The 18,609-nt window shown below is 49.3% G+C and overlaps 1 protein-coding gene across 1 annotated transcript in view; it reads left to right on the top strand.

The window, feature by feature from the left end:
* Nucleotides 1-3,046: 3,046 nt before the first annotated feature.
* LOC128272034 (uncharacterized) overlaps nucleotides 3,047-18,609 on the top strand; it is a 21,437-nt gene continuing 5,874 nt past the window's right edge. The window contains 2 exon segments of the mRNA XM_053009746.1: nucleotides 3,047-3,222; nucleotides 3,224-3,443. Coding sequence (XP_052865706.1) covers nucleotides 3,047-3,222; nucleotides 3,224-3,443 — 396 coding nt within the window.

Below are 18,609 nucleotides of genomic sequence, written 5' to 3'. Positions count from 1 at the left end.
GGAAGCGGATGCAATTTTTTGGCCGGCGGCGGAGTTGATTGATGAAGGTGCACTACGACTTTTCAGAGCACCCGGGAACCGTAGCTAACCGGACCTAACAACTTTGCCGCATGCCGGTCACTCGGTGGTCACATTTATGCCTAGCTGGGCGTATTTAGAATGGAACTCGTTTTAATGTCAATACTGATCAACTACTCGCCCGATGGGAGTCCGATGATCCACGGCGCCTGATTAAACAGGACTCGACGTCGGTCGGTTCTGCTTTTCTGAGACAACTCCAGGGTCCATTACCTAACGAACGAGAGCTTTCTACCGATGGTGGGCTCAAGTAAAAACGCTACTCTGCTCACGTACCCTCACGGGCTGAGGGACCCCAAGCCTTGCGCTGGCCCAGGGGAGCTTGATTGATTGGAAAGCAGTGACAACATAAAAATGAGCCGACGCGGGCACGGGCACATAAATAAAAGCGCTGGCCCAGAAACGGCCCGAAACGCAGAAACCGTCGGAATTCCGATCCAATTCCAGCGCACCGGGCGTGACGAATTATCTCCTTATTAAATAAATTTTACTCCACCACACCTCCGAGATCTCTTCTTCTTCTCCTGCTTCGTCCCGTCCCGGTTCGGTTCCTTTCTTTATTTGTCTGTCCTGTCCAAACGGCTTAAGGGTGTGTCCAGTCGTGGACCAGTTTGCGAATGGCCGGCGTTGAGTGGTAGGTGACTCATTCGGGTATGGTATTATTTTGCTTTGGCTTTCGATAACTGAAGCCCTCAAGTGGGTCAGGTGAAGGATTCCACCGGCAGGTGGGCGACATCAATGAGCCCGAAGAAGGGGCGGGTATTGCTGTAATCGTTGCCAGACATGTTTCACGATAAATGAGACTTGGGTCGCCGATTTCGACAGGGTCTGAAGAAACCGAATGGCGTCGAAAGGATTGCGACAGGTTTTTGCTAGAAAAACTAGAACAGACAAAACAAAAAACTCGTCCGTTTCACGTTTGTCACGGACCGACCGCGGATCGGTCCGCCGGACACCGGATTCCATCCGATTCGTTCATTCGGCACCGTTTAATAGGCACCACGAAATCCAAAGACTCTGCCGGCGGCCGGAGAAGTTTTGTTTCTCATTGCCGGAAATAATGCACCTTCTAGGTCGTGCGGCGTGCGGCGAAACCTGCTGCGAAACCGGAGCCATCCAAGCAGAAGGCTAATCTTGCGCCAACGCACCGGTTGCTGTGCTGTGTAGGTGGTGAAAGGGATGTGGCTAAAAACACAAATGGCACAGCAGCTAACCATCACAATTCGACGAAGGGGTCGAAGTCCGGACGGGTGGACGGGCTGAAAGGCGTCGGAAAAATGGCGTTGCAAATGGATACCTTTAATCTCATTAGCCAGAACCGTGGGCAGGCCGCCATAACTAGGCTCTTGAGTGGAAAATAGGCTTTCGATTCTGTGGTCAATTATTGGTGAAAAAGAATTTTGGAGTTTTGTTTTTTTGACGGCAAGCCACCGAAACGAAGAGTCGATAATCGTCCACGGCCGTGTGCAGTAGACGGGCAAATGGGGTTTTGACGCGCGGCAAGGGCGAAACGGTTAGGTTTTTTGGGGTTTCGGACATCGGGTTTCAGTTCAGTTCAGTTACTCGCCATTCGAAAAATTGATTTGAAATTGCTGGTTCAAGAATTTAAAACTGTTCCAAAGCGCAAACAGCATTCTTTGTAAGTGTTGACAAAATTAGTTTATCTTTTATTTTGTCATTCTAAACGGTTCCAACGACAAAACCTGGGGTTGAGTCCAATTCCTAGTCCTACTCCTTGAAGATCCCACGTGAATAACTCTCACTCTCAGGGGTCAACCACGTTCTTGTATATTTTGGAAAACCTCTTCTGGAACCTGAACTGTTAATAGTAATGTTTAATTTAGTATCAAGCCTCGGCTTCTTCTGCGTAACTCGTGGGGTGATCCATTTTGTAGTTTCGAAATCACAGGGCCGACCCTTTACAGTTTTCGAGTAAATCTGTCAACCTAAGTGTCAAACTTTTAGTTGAATGTCTACCATTTTGGAAAATGAACCGTTTAACATCAGAACATCAGAACAGAACATCAGTTTCTCTGCTTCGTTCATCTTTCATCTCTCTATACCTTTATTCTGTTACGCATAAGATACCTTATTGTAAATTTTTTAATATTAGATTCCGTGTCGAGCCTGACGGCAAACACCGTTTGTAAATAAATTGAAATTGAAATTGAAATTGAACAACGTGTTAACATTATTAAAACTTACTACAAAAGTGGAGATTCAAACGTAAATACGTTTCGAGCTATTGGAAGTGGCATTTTTCGCTTGGCGGTTACAAGCAAAATTGCCGCATCTGCACCACTGGAAATCCTCAATCGATTGAAGAGAGACCGTTAGATCCATAATAGGTAACTGTACGGTGCTCACTATGGGCTGGTGGCACCATAGGACCCTATGTTTTTCGAAGACAACGGAAGGAAGACCACTACCGTCAATTCCGAACGATACCGCTAGATGATAACACATTTTTTGTGGCTTACAATTGAAGATATGGACTTAGAAGATATGTAGATGTGTGGTGATGTCAATTGGCCACCAAGATCATGCGATTTGACACCGTTGGACTTTATTCTTGGAGCTACTTTACCGTGGGGCTACGGAATAGATCGTGTTTATGCTGACAAGTCAGCAACTTCGGAGCATTTGAAAAAATAACATTCGCCAAGTTATGGCCGAGGTAACGCCTGAAATGTAGAAAAAAATAATTGAAAATTATCTCATCAGAATCGACTGATCGACTGATAAAATGTTTTTATGTTTTTTTTAAGATATAGATAATAAATAACCCCTTTTTCCCGTTTACATTTTCTCTTTCTCCAGCTCTAGTTACTTGGGACGGACTGCGCATGAGTGACGAATCTTCCTGCGCCAGTCGCAGTGATAAGTGATGAGTGTTCGGTGTGCGTCGTCCTCGGTAGTAACCAGACCATGGTGTGGTGGAACAACGACGACACACTAAACAACGACGATGCGTGCACCGGTAGTAGCAACGGCAGTGACCACAGTGACCGTAGCGCCGCCCCCAGTCGGTGGCACAATGTTTGGGATTTCGAACGCGCATCTCGTGCAGTCGCTGAGTGGGCCAGCGGCGGCCACTGGATCCGTGGGTCTTCCGCCGATTAAACTGGACAGTCCCGGAACCGGAACGGGGGGGTGGCATGCGGACCAAAGTGAATCGCGCGTCGTCGATCTGCGGACCCGGCCCCGGGATGATGCTGGTGTCGTCGCTGAAGTCTTCCGGCGCGCGGAGCAGTACCGGCAGCCCGGTCAAACGGAACTCCAGCTCCAGCTCGAGCTTTGCGGGAAGCGGCGATCGCAGGAGCGTCTTCTACACGGACGCTGGTCCAGAACGGCGCCACAACAAGGTACGACAGCAAACGGGGGACCATGAATTGGGCTTTCGTCCTACACAACGGTCTCGCTATCAACAGTTAGCATCGGTTGGCAATGATCGGACTGCCTAATCGATGCGGATAACGGACGCCGGTGGTCGCTGGAGCGTGACGCAATACCGTACCGCACCGCGGCTCAAACTGGGTCTTCGAGAGTGGCTCGACTGGAACGAAGTCGAACGGTTCACCGTTGGGGAACGGGCTGCCTGGTGGAGGAAACGGCCCATTGTTCGACTGACTTAGGACGAGCATTTAACGGCCGCAGATGATGGCCATTATGCAACACGCTTTCGCAGGATCGTAACAGGAGCTGAAGCATGGCCGGAGTGTGTGGCGCGCCAGCGATGCGATGCTTTCGAGCGATTGCCGGGCGGAGCGTGGCGTAGCTGAGCGCCTCTCTTTAGGATCACGTTCCGGTGCAACAACGAGTGCTCCTAATAATGGCTCGTTGTTGAATGGTAGTTTTTTTTATCAGAGCAACATCGGACTCACGGACGGTTTCGGACGGTGGCTCAAAACTTTAATGCTTTATAAGGGGCTGAACATATTTTCGTCAAGTAATGTTCGTCGGAGAATTGTCCGACTCTAAGTCTAGATTGAATTGAACTATTACTACGTCCATTTTATTCCTCAAAATGATTAAACGACGAAGGACTAACATGTCTGGCCGTTATTTATTTATTATTATTAGAACGGACAGAGTCGTATTGAGGACCAACTTAAATTGATGCACCGTCAGGGTTCGAACTGATGTCTTTTCGCTTTGGATAGCGATTAATCGGTTGTCTGGTTATAGATCCATATAAAAAGGCTTCAATGAAAAGGCTTCAACCATTCATCTAAACAACATATAGGGTCATCCAAGTGTTTGGATTTTAAACTACCGTTTATTTTTTACTTTTAAGACGTTAAACTTCATTATAGAAATTGTAAAATATTTAGTAAAAACTTTGACATTTACGAAATGGGAAGCTGTACGCTTGCAGAAAATTGGGAAACATTAAAAACTTATTTTCAAAGTCGTTAGTCTTCAATTCAAACTGTATGAAATTCAAAAAATCATTTGAAAAGCAGCCCATCTTCGAAAATGAAGAAGAAGCTGCCGTTACCGTCGATGGCGTACGGTACCGAAAAATGTTAGCTGATTGGTTGAAGCTGACAACTTGAACGACGGAGGGGCAGACGCCGCTACGTGCCGATATTTTTCGATAGACAATCGATGTTTTTGGTGCTCCATCTTTGGATTCCAAATACTGGATGTATTACCCGTCAATTACATAATATGCCTGTAATATGTCTACATAGTGACCCCGACCGATCCAGTCATTCCGAAGCTTCTCAGACGGGGGCAACAGTGTCTGGACATTGTTTAAATTCGGTCGTAAAATGTCAGACTCCAACAAACCGATTTAACGACCAGCTGCCACCCTGTAACACTTTTAATTTATGAACATCGTGTCTGACTGAGGGTACCGGTGCTACTTTCTATCAACCCGCGCTCGATCGGCCAAACAAGCGGCAATCAGCAAATGGATACAGGCTATTTATTCGTGCATGTCATTTTCCCGCGGCCGGGCCCGCGCCCTTCTCTGGGTAACTGCAGCACTGCAACTGCAGCTCGAATTCGTCCGATACGACGGTTCAAATTCAAACGGTCGCCCGCCCGCACCGGACTCGCCTGTTGGCTTCCGTACGGGGAAGGCAATATGCAAAGTAACAGCGCGCTGCGCTCGAAGACTTCCATCAAAGGGGTTGCGTCGATCATACGCCCGGTGGCTTACCGTAGATAAAACGTGGAACTCCGGGTTTCACTCCGTCCCTCATTGGCGGGAGGAAGCGAAATCGAAAGTAGCTCGTTATGGCGACTGGCTGGCTCGAGGGTTGCGCGAGAGCAAAAATGATAGTGTGCCGACGCGAAGATGAGGTCGGCCGGGAGCTTCCTTTTTGCGGTGCACTAATGTTAATCAGCTTGCTGGCTTTGTTTGCGGTAATAGACCGGTGCCTGCCGGTAGCGGCAGTTAGATTACCTAATAATTTGACGGCTCGCGAAATACGGGTCCGCCGCCGCTAGTGCTCCGGGGCTCCGAGGCCCTGAGCCCTCATCCGAACGCCATTATCGAACGTACGATCGTCCGCGAAACGGGCTAGGATTTAATCACTTGAGCTAACCGGGCCACTCGGCACCGGAGCCAGTGCGACGTGAGGTGGGGTGTGGGCCTGTGCCTAGGTTATGAAACCAATTAAAAAATATGTGTTTCTCAAACGATAAATTTCGGCCACGGCGGTGGGGCCATGCGATCCCCCAGGTGGCCTGCCAAAGTGTGTGTGTGGATCTAGTTACTTGCATAATTTTATGGAGCTATTGTGACGGGCGAATGGACCACCGCCACGTGGTTCGGCGTTGACCGCTCGACGATTCGGGTTAAGGATTGTGGCCTTCCATGAAACGGCCCCCCGGAAGGGTTTCACACACATAGGGGTTTGATATACCGTGTGCTTGGAGTTAACCGATGGTTCTGGTGGCTTTAGAAGTCACTTGCATAGATCATCCCGCAATGATCTGGATAAACAGTATTATCCTGACCCGCTCGGTGTGCTCGATGTCTTTAATGAGCCCAGCTCATGCTTTTCGTGTGCCGCTCGGCAGGGTGGTGATGATGCCGTTGCCATTTGGTGTTGATCTGGCTTCCCTTGGCTCGTTGACCCTGAGCTGAGCGGAGTGATTTGTTGTGGAGCGTGCGGTTCGCGTTTTCGGCCACAGTCGCTAGAAGGCGCCTCATAAATCTGTCGAGGGTCGAAGCCAAAATACAAATACCCTGGCCCCGGGCCGGAGGCTAATTACCTCCCAAACGTTAACTATCCCCAACCGAAGGGGGCACTCAGCATAAGAAGTACGCCCGGCCAGGGGGGTACTCGACTGTGCCACTCGACTAGGCCTAGGTCATCTGGATAAATGATTTATTAAGGGTTGTAAAGTTCACCGCCGAGTGTCGCAATGGTCAGTGGTATTCACTGATGATCCACTTTTGCCGGTGGCTCTTTAGAGTGCAATTGACAACAGAATTGTTGTGAGAGGATTCGTTTGATTGAACCTGGCTTGACGTTTGATTTGACCGCTCCATTTGGGACCTTGTTTTTGTTGCGCTCATCCATTAAGCCTGTGCCAAGGAGTTGTTGGGACCTTGTCCATAATTGGAGCGGAAGGTGTCTGCTACATCATAAGGCAGATTTGATCATCGTTTGATCCGCATGTCTAAAGGCAAGCAGCTTTTGCTTGTCTCGAGTTGATTCTGAGTTGATTCAAGCAACAAAAAATAATCTTGTTGAAGACAACAACCTCGAAGACGGTTCCATCTTTGTCTTGCGATGATTCCCTTTCTTGTTGACCTGTTTCCAAAACTCCTTTTCGGACCGTAGAATAAAGCTTCGTGAAGGTGAACTTTCTTAGCATATTCACGGGACTTAAGCAACGACAGGCGACAAATGGATCGATCCCTTCCATAACCGGATAGTGTTAAATGTTCGGCTTACTATTTTGTTTCCCCCGACTCGGTGTTACATCGCCAAAAGCTCATGTTTATGGCAAAATCCTACGCTAACTCCGTTCCAAAACTGCTCACTGGGGACCGTATCCGGTACACCACCGGGTCCATCCTGTAACCGATTCCGGATGGTCCGTCGTGGTAGGAAACCCCGAAGAGGGGGAAAAAGTAATACGCTAAATAGGCGCCATAAATCTGCGCTTCGATCGGTCGGAATCCGGGGTGTCCGATTATTTTCTTTTATTTATTTTTCCCAACACATCGCCATGACACGCCCGTTTTGGCCTGTCGGCCAGCCATACATTCCAACGCCAGTTTCGATTGTTGAGAAATTTCTCCCAAATCTCCGGGTGTCACTCGGGGCCACCGGGGACACCTTAGACAAGGGACCACCGGAAGCGTAACTTTCGTGGACCACCGCTGAAAACCTGATCCGGAAGCGGCCCTTCGAACTTTGGTCTCGTCCCTTGTTATGTGTCTCTGCGTGAAAGTCGTCGAGAAGAGTCGCTCGACGCTCGACTGTTTGTAGCATCTTCTTTCGAGCGCACTCTTCTATGTTTGAAGATATTTTCCTTTTTTTACCGTTTTCTATATCTTTCTGAACCGTTTGTTGTCGCTGTTGACAAGCGGTGGAACCAATTCAGCTTCCGGTACTAATCGATGAATGTTTCGTTCCATCTGACGAAGATAACCTTCCACCGAAATGAAAACGGCCAACGCCGAGCAACACGTCTTAAAATTGAATTAACAAACCACATCCGGCGTGGACTGCCAGCTGCTATTGCGCTACATTTCCGGTACTGCTCCGGCTACCGAAGATGGCGGTTACTAGTATGGCCAGAGGCAGCGATTGAAGGGAAATTTAGTTTCGCTCCAGCTAATCAAAGCGTTCCAAAATACAATCCGCTGGCGCAAGGAGAGAAACAAGCCAGGCCTAGGGCCTTTGAAATGTACCGAGAGAAAAGGATCAATTCGGTGGAACTAATTTACGTAAACAATGCTTGTCGAGCGTACATTGCATAAGCTTCGGCGTAGGGCTAGTTTTCTCTTTTGGAACATTACCCATTACACTTTGAATATTGACACATTCTTCAGTTACTTCTCTCTCTCTCTCTGAAAGACATTCGCTTGTTGAAAATGTTGTAAAATGTGGCTGTTCTTCGCGATATGCGTCAATCCCGGTGGCCACTAGCTATCGAGTGTTAATTGGTTACCATTGAATGGTCGTAGAACGGCAACTTCAAAGCGCATTTTACAAGCCCAGCTGGTCTGGGAACTCAAGGCGATCGTTGCCGTCACTCGTGGTGCTGTACGTTCGATTCCCGGGTTGGCGCCTGGGGGCTGTATTAGCTAGCTACCTCTCTTCGTCGCCTTAGATCGTAACTGTAAATTAACATTTCTCATATCTTGGCGAACGCCTAATCCAGGCGTGTGTAGATCTTTAGAATGCTGTGTGGGGATTTGTGTAAGTTTCCGTTATTGTGTTTGTTTTGAAAACTAAATTCTTGACTAACAGACACTTAATGCTATGCACAGGTTTAAAAGGGTGAGTTGTGTTGAGTCCATACAGGGCATCCAGGTCGACCTGAGACCTGAACAGCATAGGAAAATGCCCAATAAAGCCCTTGCATCTAATTTAAATAGAAGGGTGAAGTCATAAAGCAGCACCGTAAAGCTACTTAAATTCTATTTAAATGTTCTTCTTTTCACACCGTCCAACGAGACCGCTTCTTATTGCGTATTCCTACGGAATACGAACCTGACGATAGCGTGCCGGGGCCTCGTCGAGGCAGCCGGTTCGTGACAGATGCATCGCGAGAGCATCACGGCCGAACGGTCGGTTGCTCGGTCTTGGTTGTAACATTGAGTTCACTGAACAATGCCTACAACCTTTGGCGGCGGCGGCGGCGGTAGCCATTACCAAGTGTAGCTGGAAAGTGTCACGAACGACCTGCACCAATCACCAGAAACGCGGCTTAATGTGTCCCCGGGGGTTGGGTGCCGCTCCGCGCAATGCCCCCCCCCCTTCCGCTGATGAATATTTAACAGCGCGGCCACCGACTAATCTCGTCGCCGTGACTCGCGTGAGATGCGGCGGTGTCTGGGGATTTGGAATTGTTTTCGGCAGCCATCGGCGGGATCGCCCGAAGGTCGCACCGGTGATCTTGCGACGCCGATCGGCCGCGCATCACCACCACCACCTACCCGAGTGAAGGGTTTTCCCTTGCGCGTTCGCCCACGTTTTCACGGATGAGGTCACGCCGGTTGCGATTTCGTGCGACCGACCGACCGAACCGCGTGCGTTTCACAACACTCGCCAGATCGCAACGGTAAAAAACGGCCAAAGCGGTCCCTTTCCCACCCGAGGGGTGTGACGAGCGACCGGAACGAAGATCGCGATTAGAATTTGGGGCCATTCAATTAAAGTATCGCATTACCTTACGGCGGGGGAGCTTTTCTTGCACGGACCCGGCTTTGGCGCGGGCGGGACCCGTATGCTCCCTCAAGCGGTGAAGAAAAGTGAAGGGGAGCAGCAGGCAGCGAAATATCGAGCAGCTGGGAGTTGCAATGGCAAACGCTGCTCCGGTGGCGTCGGTTGTGTTTTGACACCTACGGCGGCGTGTACCGCATGGCCTGATGGTCGGGAGGATTGTGATTTTTGCCTGCTGATGGATGGATGCCGTTTGGCAACTGCTCGCGCACGTCGATGATGGATGATCGCCCGGGACCGGATCGCCGCGAGTGGCCCAACAATAAACATCGCGAAATAGTGTTTTGACGCTCCCCGGAGCTCTGCACGTCGGCGGTGAAGTTAAGACTACGGCGAGCAGAAATCGCAACATTTTAACCGAAAGCTAGCCTCACTAACACATGGGCTGGAAAGTCCTGTGCCTAACGGGAAAAGCGCGGTTTTATTGTTCAAAATTGTGGAGTCACACAACTATTCCAGCGCCGCTTGGACATTTTTATACCACTTTTGTCGAACGATTTATCGATTTGTCTTAAAAAAGGCCTCAGTTTCAGTGATAACCTCTTCATTCGAGGGAAATTTCTTATCGGTGAGCATTTTTTTCATTCGGATGACGATCGTTTTGATTTCGGTGTGAAGCGATGGATTCATGTTTCATCCATTGTCACATATGAATCCCAAAATTCCGGTTTGTTAAATTTAAATATCACCTCAGAATCATCAACACCTTCAACATCCTGGATACAACCTGGTGAACCAGATCCATCACAACCAAAGCGAAATATTCACTGCGCAAAGGTTATGCTGTGCATATGGTGGGAAACGAAAGGTGTAGCATACTGTGAGCTTTTAAAACCTAATGAAATTGTTGATGGACAATCCCATCAGCAACAAGCAAGCTTTGGCCATAAAAACAACAAGAATTTTAATAAGACACATGATAAGCTGATTTTCCAACATGACAACGCTTGACCCCACATCGCAAAATCGGTCAAAACCTATCTCGAAAATGTCGGATGGGAACTGTAAACCTCCCCGCTGTATTCACCAGATATTGCTCTTTCGGACTAGTATTTGTTCCGTTGCATAAGTAACGATTCGACGGCACAGCGGTTCACATTTTATTAAAGTATTGAAAAATGAGTCTCTGAGGGGATTGCTCCTAACAATAAGAAGTTCTACCGACACGGAATCAAGGAATTACCTGAAAGATGGGAGAAAGTAGTAGCCAACGACGGACAATACTTTCATTAAAGTAGTCATACGTATGGTTGTTGAAGTTAGGTCACAAACGACGAATAAAAACGACAAGAATTAATTCAAACACTTAATATTTTTGATCTAATCTTTAAAAAAGAACGTGTCGCCTTGTCTAGTGTCGGGAGAAGGTTCTTGAAGGTTCGGGACTTTTCAGCCCATGTGTTAACTGCCGTCGATCACTGGAACTGCAGGCTTGCCGACCGAGTGGGGAATATTTCTGTTTTTTGCCCCTGTCTAGGCGTGTGGGCGACGAATACCTAGCGCTCTCTCGCGGTTTGGCCGTGCCGTGGATGCAACCGGATGTGGATGGCCAGCGGGAAGTCGTTCGCTACGGGCCTGGGCCAGTCCGACATCTCAACAAGTTACGCCAGGCTGCTGTGCCAACTCTTCGTAGGCGGACTCCACAGGCACCACAGGCTTTGGTCATTGACTGCGAAGGTGTCCGAACGTTGGTTTCGTTTGTAGAAGGTGCAAAATCTACCCTCACGGGGGTGTATGTGGTATGTGTATGGTGTCCGATTGTTAATTGCGTTATTATGCTAATTATATTATGCGATACTGATCCCCGACATGAGGTCATTGTTTAGCAACGTCAACGGTTTTTGTTGGACTAGGAAGGAAGTTTCAGAAGGTACTTCGAAGGTACAAAGCTCTCTCGACTAGCCAGGTCTATTGTGTCCATTCCGCTAGTGTCGAGTATATCGCCCTTTCGTTAAATGTTAATCACCAACCGGCAGAATGGAAATGGCTCAATCCGACATACCGACTCGAGTCTCTGAGCGAGGCTGCGGTCTATGATCACCAGAAGATCTCTGATCTGCTGGCCTCTGCTAGATTTATGGTTGAAATTAGCACCGACTAGTCGTCTCATGGAAAGTGTGACCAACTGCCAGGCCGGAGCGATCGCATCGCCCCGTTGGCGTTCGAAACAATCCGCCCACCCGATGTCGTGGTTCACATTTTCGATGCTCGCGCTTGATTGATCGTACAAATGTCACGGTCGTGGGACTCGAGACGGTCGTTTTCGGTGATTAAAATCAAGCCGATTACCGTGCGACGATCGGACCGCGAGAGAGGTGCCCTTTACCGGTCCTCACACGACCCTGAAGCGGTGTTGGTGGTTGGTACAGTTCTTCCGAATTCCCAGCACCTTCTGACCTACAACGGTGGCAGCCGGTGGCCATAATAATGTGCCATCGTGCCATCTGACAGCTAGCATCGTGATGACGACCGGAGACAGGAAGCGCATCATTTACACGATCGTCTAATTCAATTATGCCCATCGGCTATTGGCCTATCAATAACTACAATCTGATTAGCGACAACACAATGGACGACTCCTCCGAGACCGGTCTCCGGTTTGGTCGACGCATCTTCTGGACAGGTTCTGGACCACTGTAGCCCTCAAGCCAGCAGATCCGGTCGGCCAAGCCCCGGCGATCAAATGGCTGACAGGTTTCTCCACGATTGGATCAAAGTGCTTGGCTAATCGCTACCATCAATCGCCGCCTGGCAGCAACCTGTCATCGCCCGGGAAGTCAAATTTGTCCCCAAAAGTAGTGCGCAACCTTGTCGCAACCGGAGACGTTTCTGGTCGGGATCCTCGGGGCGCGTCGGGGTCTCCTTGAGGCCAATGCCGCGCGGACCGTGAAACGCGTGCGCCGTGTGTGTCAAATGGAAGTGACGCTCGTTAATCCTCCATCGCTCCATTTGACTCACTTTAATGGGCTTCGGTCGGACGGGGGTAGATTAAGGTTAAACATTCTGTCCGCTTTCTGCGGGCCCGGTCTGAAATATGTCGTGCCTGTTTTCGGGTCGGGACGGATCCAGAGGAGCGCAGAATCGTGACAACCTTGCGGAGTGTGGTGTGGAGCTCCAGCTTTTGGGCACCATGCCGGATGCCAGCTGATCGGTGGCCCTCTAATTCTTCGAGTTTTAAAATCGTGACCGAGCATTCGTTTGGGCCGATTCTGCCGATCATGATGATTCGCCTTTGTCCGCCGGATTAACCGTCGCGCCGCCGCCGCCGAGAACGGCGATGGCGGGGCTTAGTGTCAACGAGGATCGCCGTCGGAAGATCGCTTGACATTCTTTCCCATTTCGCCTACGACGCCAGTTCGTCCTGCGAGCGGCCTCTCGGGCGGGCTCGAGCTCTTATTGACAGATGGATTGGCTAATGGAAGAAGATAGCTGTTTAACGTACGCTCCTCGGTGGGGCTTGCTGTGGGGTCCATGGTCGTGAAGCACACTTTACTGTCGTCATGCGCGCTCGATAAAGCCCTCCATCGCACAGATCGTGGACTCCACGCCTTCGTTCGGCTGGGATTCGTTCGAACGGGAAAGCAAGGCGTGCCGTGGCCGTGGAGTGCAAATGTGAAAACCGGTGACACCTGAAAGATGAGCATCAAGGATCTTCTGGGGTGCCAACGACCGCACTGTGCGCTCGATCGACGATTACGGCGAATGCCGTCGGGCGTCGATCTACCAGCTGGATCGCTGGTCCAACGAACCCAACGGCTAGACTAATTTGAATAATGTTCGGTCTCACCGTTTCGCGACGGAGAAAACTCTCTCTTTCGTTCGACCAGATGGTCTGATCCTCTGAACGCGATCGCGATCGCTGATCTGATCGCTGATGCGCTAAAGGCCAGCAGACTGCTGTGCGTGTGTGTTCGAAAGTGTCGAGGTCTGCCTTGGTGTCGTCGCGATGTCGTTGCGATTAAGCGTGGCGATCTCAGTGACACCGTGCGTCACACACGGCAGGCGAGGCGTTGAGCACCGCTGGACACGTGTGGACCTGCGAGAAACCAGTATCGGAAGGTGAGATAAAATATCTATTAACAAATTAGATAGACCCGCCTAGCTTCGGAACGGTCCTAGAGTCCCCAGAGACGCGCGCCGTAACTCTCTCGCGCCAGCCTGCTAATCTTTCATCATTTGCGCTCCAGCCGGACCGGACCGGGTGGGACGGATTCGAGTCCGGCGGATGGAAAACTTGCCTGGCCACATTCTTCATTTGCGTACGATCGGAATCCAACAACGTTTCGGGTTTGGCACACGCACACACACACAGGCGTACAAAGTTGCTCACCGAGCACCGTTGGCATCTCCGCGGGGCTGATGTTGAAGCGTGCGCTTCACTGTCCCCAAGTTCAAAGTCAACCAGAGGTCTGGGGAAAGTTCAGTTCCGTCGATCTGTCTGTGTGTGGATGTTTATGTTTACGGGACAAATTAAATGCGTTTCGGATGGCCATCCGGGGAGGGATCGAACGCTTGATTGCTTCGCCTGTGGCGCTGCACAGATGTTGGGATAAGTGACTGTTCATCGACTGTCGACCGCGGGCCAGGGCCTAATACGTGCTCAGTCAGGATGTTATGAAGGTGCCGGGAGCTTGAAATCGGGAGCACTTTTGGGTCCGTGACGGAAACGCTCGCAAGTCTACACTAATTGCTCTCTCTCTCTCTCTGTCTGTCTGTTTGTGTCCGGTTCGGTGGTTGTTGATTTAGGACGGGAAGCAACGGGAGCCGCCCTGGCCACGGACGTTCCAACCGTTAGTCCGTGGACCACCCGTGCCAGAGACACGCGCCGCACTTTGAGCGGTAAAGCAATGACCACGAAACCACGCCAAGCGGCGAGCATATTGGCTAACCTTTTGCAGGCAAGCCTTTCGCCGGACCTACTGAGGGCGGACACGCGTTTGGCTATTAAAATTAATTTAAAGGTGAAATTTTTGCGGACTGCGTACACGGCCCCACGTCAAGCGGTCCGGCGGTCCGGAGAGAAATTGGAGCGATTAGTCACTTTCGAATCGAGCACGATTCGTAGTTCGCAGTGCTGGCCTGAGAAAAGGTGTCCAAGGTGGCTCAAATATGGTGCGCATAAGGTTGATGAGCCGCGATGATGGTGTCCGGCCTCCCCGATGGACGTCCGTTTGCTTTCATTTGCCGCGGTTCGCATTGGCGCGGGTCCGTGTCACCGTGTCACGTTTGCCACGACCGTGCGAAGGAAATTAGGACACACACGCCGCCACCATTAACGCGTGTTGGGTTTGGGTGCGCAGATTAGCCACGGGCTGCAGGTTGCTATCGATAATGGGAAAGTATGCACCGTTTTCATATTGATGAGGGTCGCGTCGTGCTGGATCGTGCCGGTCACCGATCCGTTTTTATGCGCCTGGGTGTGCGCTCTTTATGGGTGATCCGATAATGGCCCCCAGAGGTCCCCTCACCGCCCGCCGTCGGGGAATCCTTGTTCGGAATTATGCAGTGTTGGTTTAGGACCGTTGGCTATCAGTTTGGGGCGATCGAAAACGAAACGCCTCGTAGGTGTCAAACCGATTTGTTTTATTGCGCACCGTTTGACGCCTATGAATGGCCGACCCTTGAACAGTATTTTTATTGCAGGGATTTAGGAACCCTTCTGCACCTACCGAATGGTGTGCCATGCTGCATGAATGCTTCTCCTAAACGTTTGGGATTTATATTTTTTTAGCATCGTGCTGCTATTGAGTTTGTGCTTTAAGAACCACGAGTTTCTCTGTCTTCATTACGACCGGTATCAATAGGAGAATAAATGTGAGGTCGTAAATGAGAAACAGGAATAATCTCTTGATGAAAAAGGATTTTTTCCATTGCAAACCGGGTCTTTTTCACAAATTGTCTGACTGAAAGGTTACAATAATATTCAGAATTTATTGTTTTATATATCCTTTTCGCACCCCAAAAAAAACTGATGCTAACACTGTTTTGGCGTATTTTTGTCGTTTCGGAGCTGAAGAACCAGGTTCACACCACTCTTTAGCCACTTGTTTTGATTCAGGATCATAGTGATAGACTCAAGTCTCATCCATAGTGATGAACCGACGGCCAAAATCCACTTTATCCTATCGAAAACGCTCTAAATGTTGTCGGGAAAGTTGCATTCCAATGCGTTTTTATTCCATAGCGAATGCGGCAACCATTTTGCAAACAGCTTTCTTCAGTCTTCAGTCAAAGTATTGGTTATACTGCTCAATGAGATGGCTAGGCCTTATACTAGATCTCTTTAAGTGATTCGACGATTTTCCAATACGATATCCGGTATTTCCTTACGATTTCAGCCGTTGTGTCTGTTTCTTGACGTTTTTGACATGGATCGTCTTGAAGGTGGGATCTTTTTACTCTACTAATTGAGGGCGAAGAGTCCTTATATACTTTCAACCGCATCACCTTTCCAAAATAAAAATTCAATTACTGTACGATTCTTGATTTTTGCGTCATAAAAAAGTACTGTGACACGTCGACAATGAATGGAATGTAAAGGAAAAACGAATCGACAGAATGAAATGAAACTCCCCATACGTTCATGTGAAGAGTGTACCAACATAACAAAATAAAAATTAAGCCAGTAGCGCCGCCTTCTGTTCTTGAAGTTCAAAACTTATTGAACAGCCTGACGTATAATGCTGACCGCGTAATGTTCCTTGTTACTGCACAATAAATGCACACGGAACTGCGTGTATCTAAGAGAGGGATTGTCTTTTTTATTCTTAAAAGTCCATTCCAAAGCGAAGAACCGTCTGGAATGTTCAAGTTCGACCAGACCGAGTTAAAGTTGTCCAAACGCCGCCACTGAAACGACGTGCGCCACCGCCACACAATGCAAATTCAGCCATTTTTCGCATTGCCAACACTTTGTTGCGCCACATAGCCAAGAGCGCCCCGGTCAGGGGGTGGGTACGTGGACGTATCGGATAGCTGAGCCCAACATTCCTGAAAGCCAGATCGCCAGAACAGGTGGCACCAAGCGTTGCGAAAAAAGGGCTCAAGTTTCGAGCGCATGCCTTCCCGGCGGGGTGTAGTAAGCTGCGGAAGTGTCCAGTGGTGGTGGTGGTGGCGGTTCCACCATTCAGCTTTGCGACCTATGTCGTGGACTCCCTGAGACTCCCAAGTCATCGGTAGAGTTTTGCTGACAAGCAGCGCACTGACAGCGAACACGTCATCAAAACACTAGCGGTGGGCGGAACAATTGGTCCACGCACACCCAGGCCGGGCGTTAAGGCGGTCGTCTCATGTAGAGACCCACGGTCCCACGTGGGCTTAATGGACTGGATTCGCGGGGTAACACACGATAACACAAATGCAATTGTTTCCCTGCCGCGGATCAGCCGCGGATTATGTAGCGCCGCGGGTTGCGGGTGAGAAACTCGTTGTTCACCACGAAGTATGACGTGTGCTGTTGCGCTGATTGTTTGCCCGCGGTTGCGTTCTGTGAAGTAGTCTGCTTCGTTCGTGAAGTGTGAAAGCTCGATTGTTCTATATCGCGTTTATCTACGCTGGATGGCGCCGTGGGGATTTTGCACGGTTTATCGACAATTTATCGTTGGTTTGACTTCTGGGTAATTGAAGGCGCTATTCGTGGTTGCTATCGCATGGCAAAGTGTATGCAAACAGCCGTTATCAACTTGCGAGTTGTGCATACGGTGCAGCAAATTGTCGGGGGTTTTATCAACGCCCTATCAGTTCGATACTGCGATACAGACATCGGTTACATCACTGTTTGCACCTTGATTGTCTAGTCTATGGCTTTTTCTATCAAAAGTTTAGAGCTTGGCTCATTAGTAGCTTTTAAAACTCGCGTTCGAGCAGCCGGGAGTAGTGCTGTGAAGATTTTCAAGTCTCTTGATTACGGAAACGGGTTGATTGCTGTGTGGTGGCAGAGTTTTCTGAAGATTCTGACGTTACACAATAGTAGTTTCGAGTGAGGAATGAGTCGACCGTGGTAATTGCGCAGCATCTCGCGACGACATCCGCCAGATACTCGGCACGATGTAAGTCGATCTTCTGCCTGGTTGCCGACATCGGAACCTGAGGGTCCCACAAAGGGCAATTAGAGCCCCGCTGCACAGGGAGACGGCGAAAAACCTTGACGAACGCGCGGAACGTCTGCTATCGGAGATGCGACTCGTTTAATGATAGACAGTTGTCACTCGCTGTGCAAGAAGTACATCAAGATACGGCGATCGTGTTTCGCAATTGGAAGTAGCGATGCCTTCGTCGTTTCAATCACTGTCACCGTGATCGGAGTGTTCTTGGGTCCCGTTCGGTCCCCGCCTGGACAGCTGATTACTGCACACGTCCGTCGGCCCCATTTATTCCTCGCCGGCTGGGAATAAAACGCCGAAACAAGTCAATCAAAGTTCCAATGGTAATGGAACTGAAGCTAGTGTCACAAGGCAGCTACACGTATATTTTTATAATTCGGAATCGTTTTTCCTTACAATGGCAGCTTTCTTTTAAAAAATACCGGTTGGAATCCGTTAGCCTGCTTAAAAAAAATAATTATACAATCGTAATTCGAATCATATCATTTGAGATTCACTTTGAAACGGCGCTTTAAACTCAGAAGAAAGTAATTCTAGGGCTTAAAGCCTATTCTGCTTTACGGTTTCGATGATACGTTGTGTATATTCGTTCTGTAAACAGTTGTGTTGCGATAACGCTAATTCTTTCCGGAAGCTACGATTTTTTAACAGAAACGCTTGAACGACGACGCTTGTATAAGATTATCGACGGTTCGCGATTAGTATGCACGGCACGGAAGAAAACTAAATCAAATAGACCCACACTGCGGACCTTTACCGCACCTTAACTGAATCGTAAAACGAATTATGCTCGGTGTGTGTGCCGACGTTTTATCAGCCTCCCTGACGATGGGGTGATACGGTAAACGTTTTGCGATGGCCATTACGATAAAAGTTATCGGCCAAACAAAGTGAGTGGTGAGTGGGCGATGGTCCAGAAAGTAAGTCGCTTGTGTGTCGCGCTAGCTGTACGTTGTGTGGAAACAAAGTTATTTTAAATTTTCGACGACAAATGAATCATCTCG

Source organism: Anopheles cruzii, chromosome 3 (assembly GCF_943734635.1).
Source record: "Anopheles cruzii chromosome 3, idAnoCruzAS_RS32_06, whole genome shotgun sequence".
NCBI classification, from domain to species: domain Eukaryota; kingdom Metazoa; phylum Arthropoda; class Insecta; order Diptera; family Culicidae; genus Anopheles; species Anopheles cruzii.
Note: the sequence above shows the minus strand (reverse complement) of the source record. Positions and strands in the feature narration are given on the sequence as shown.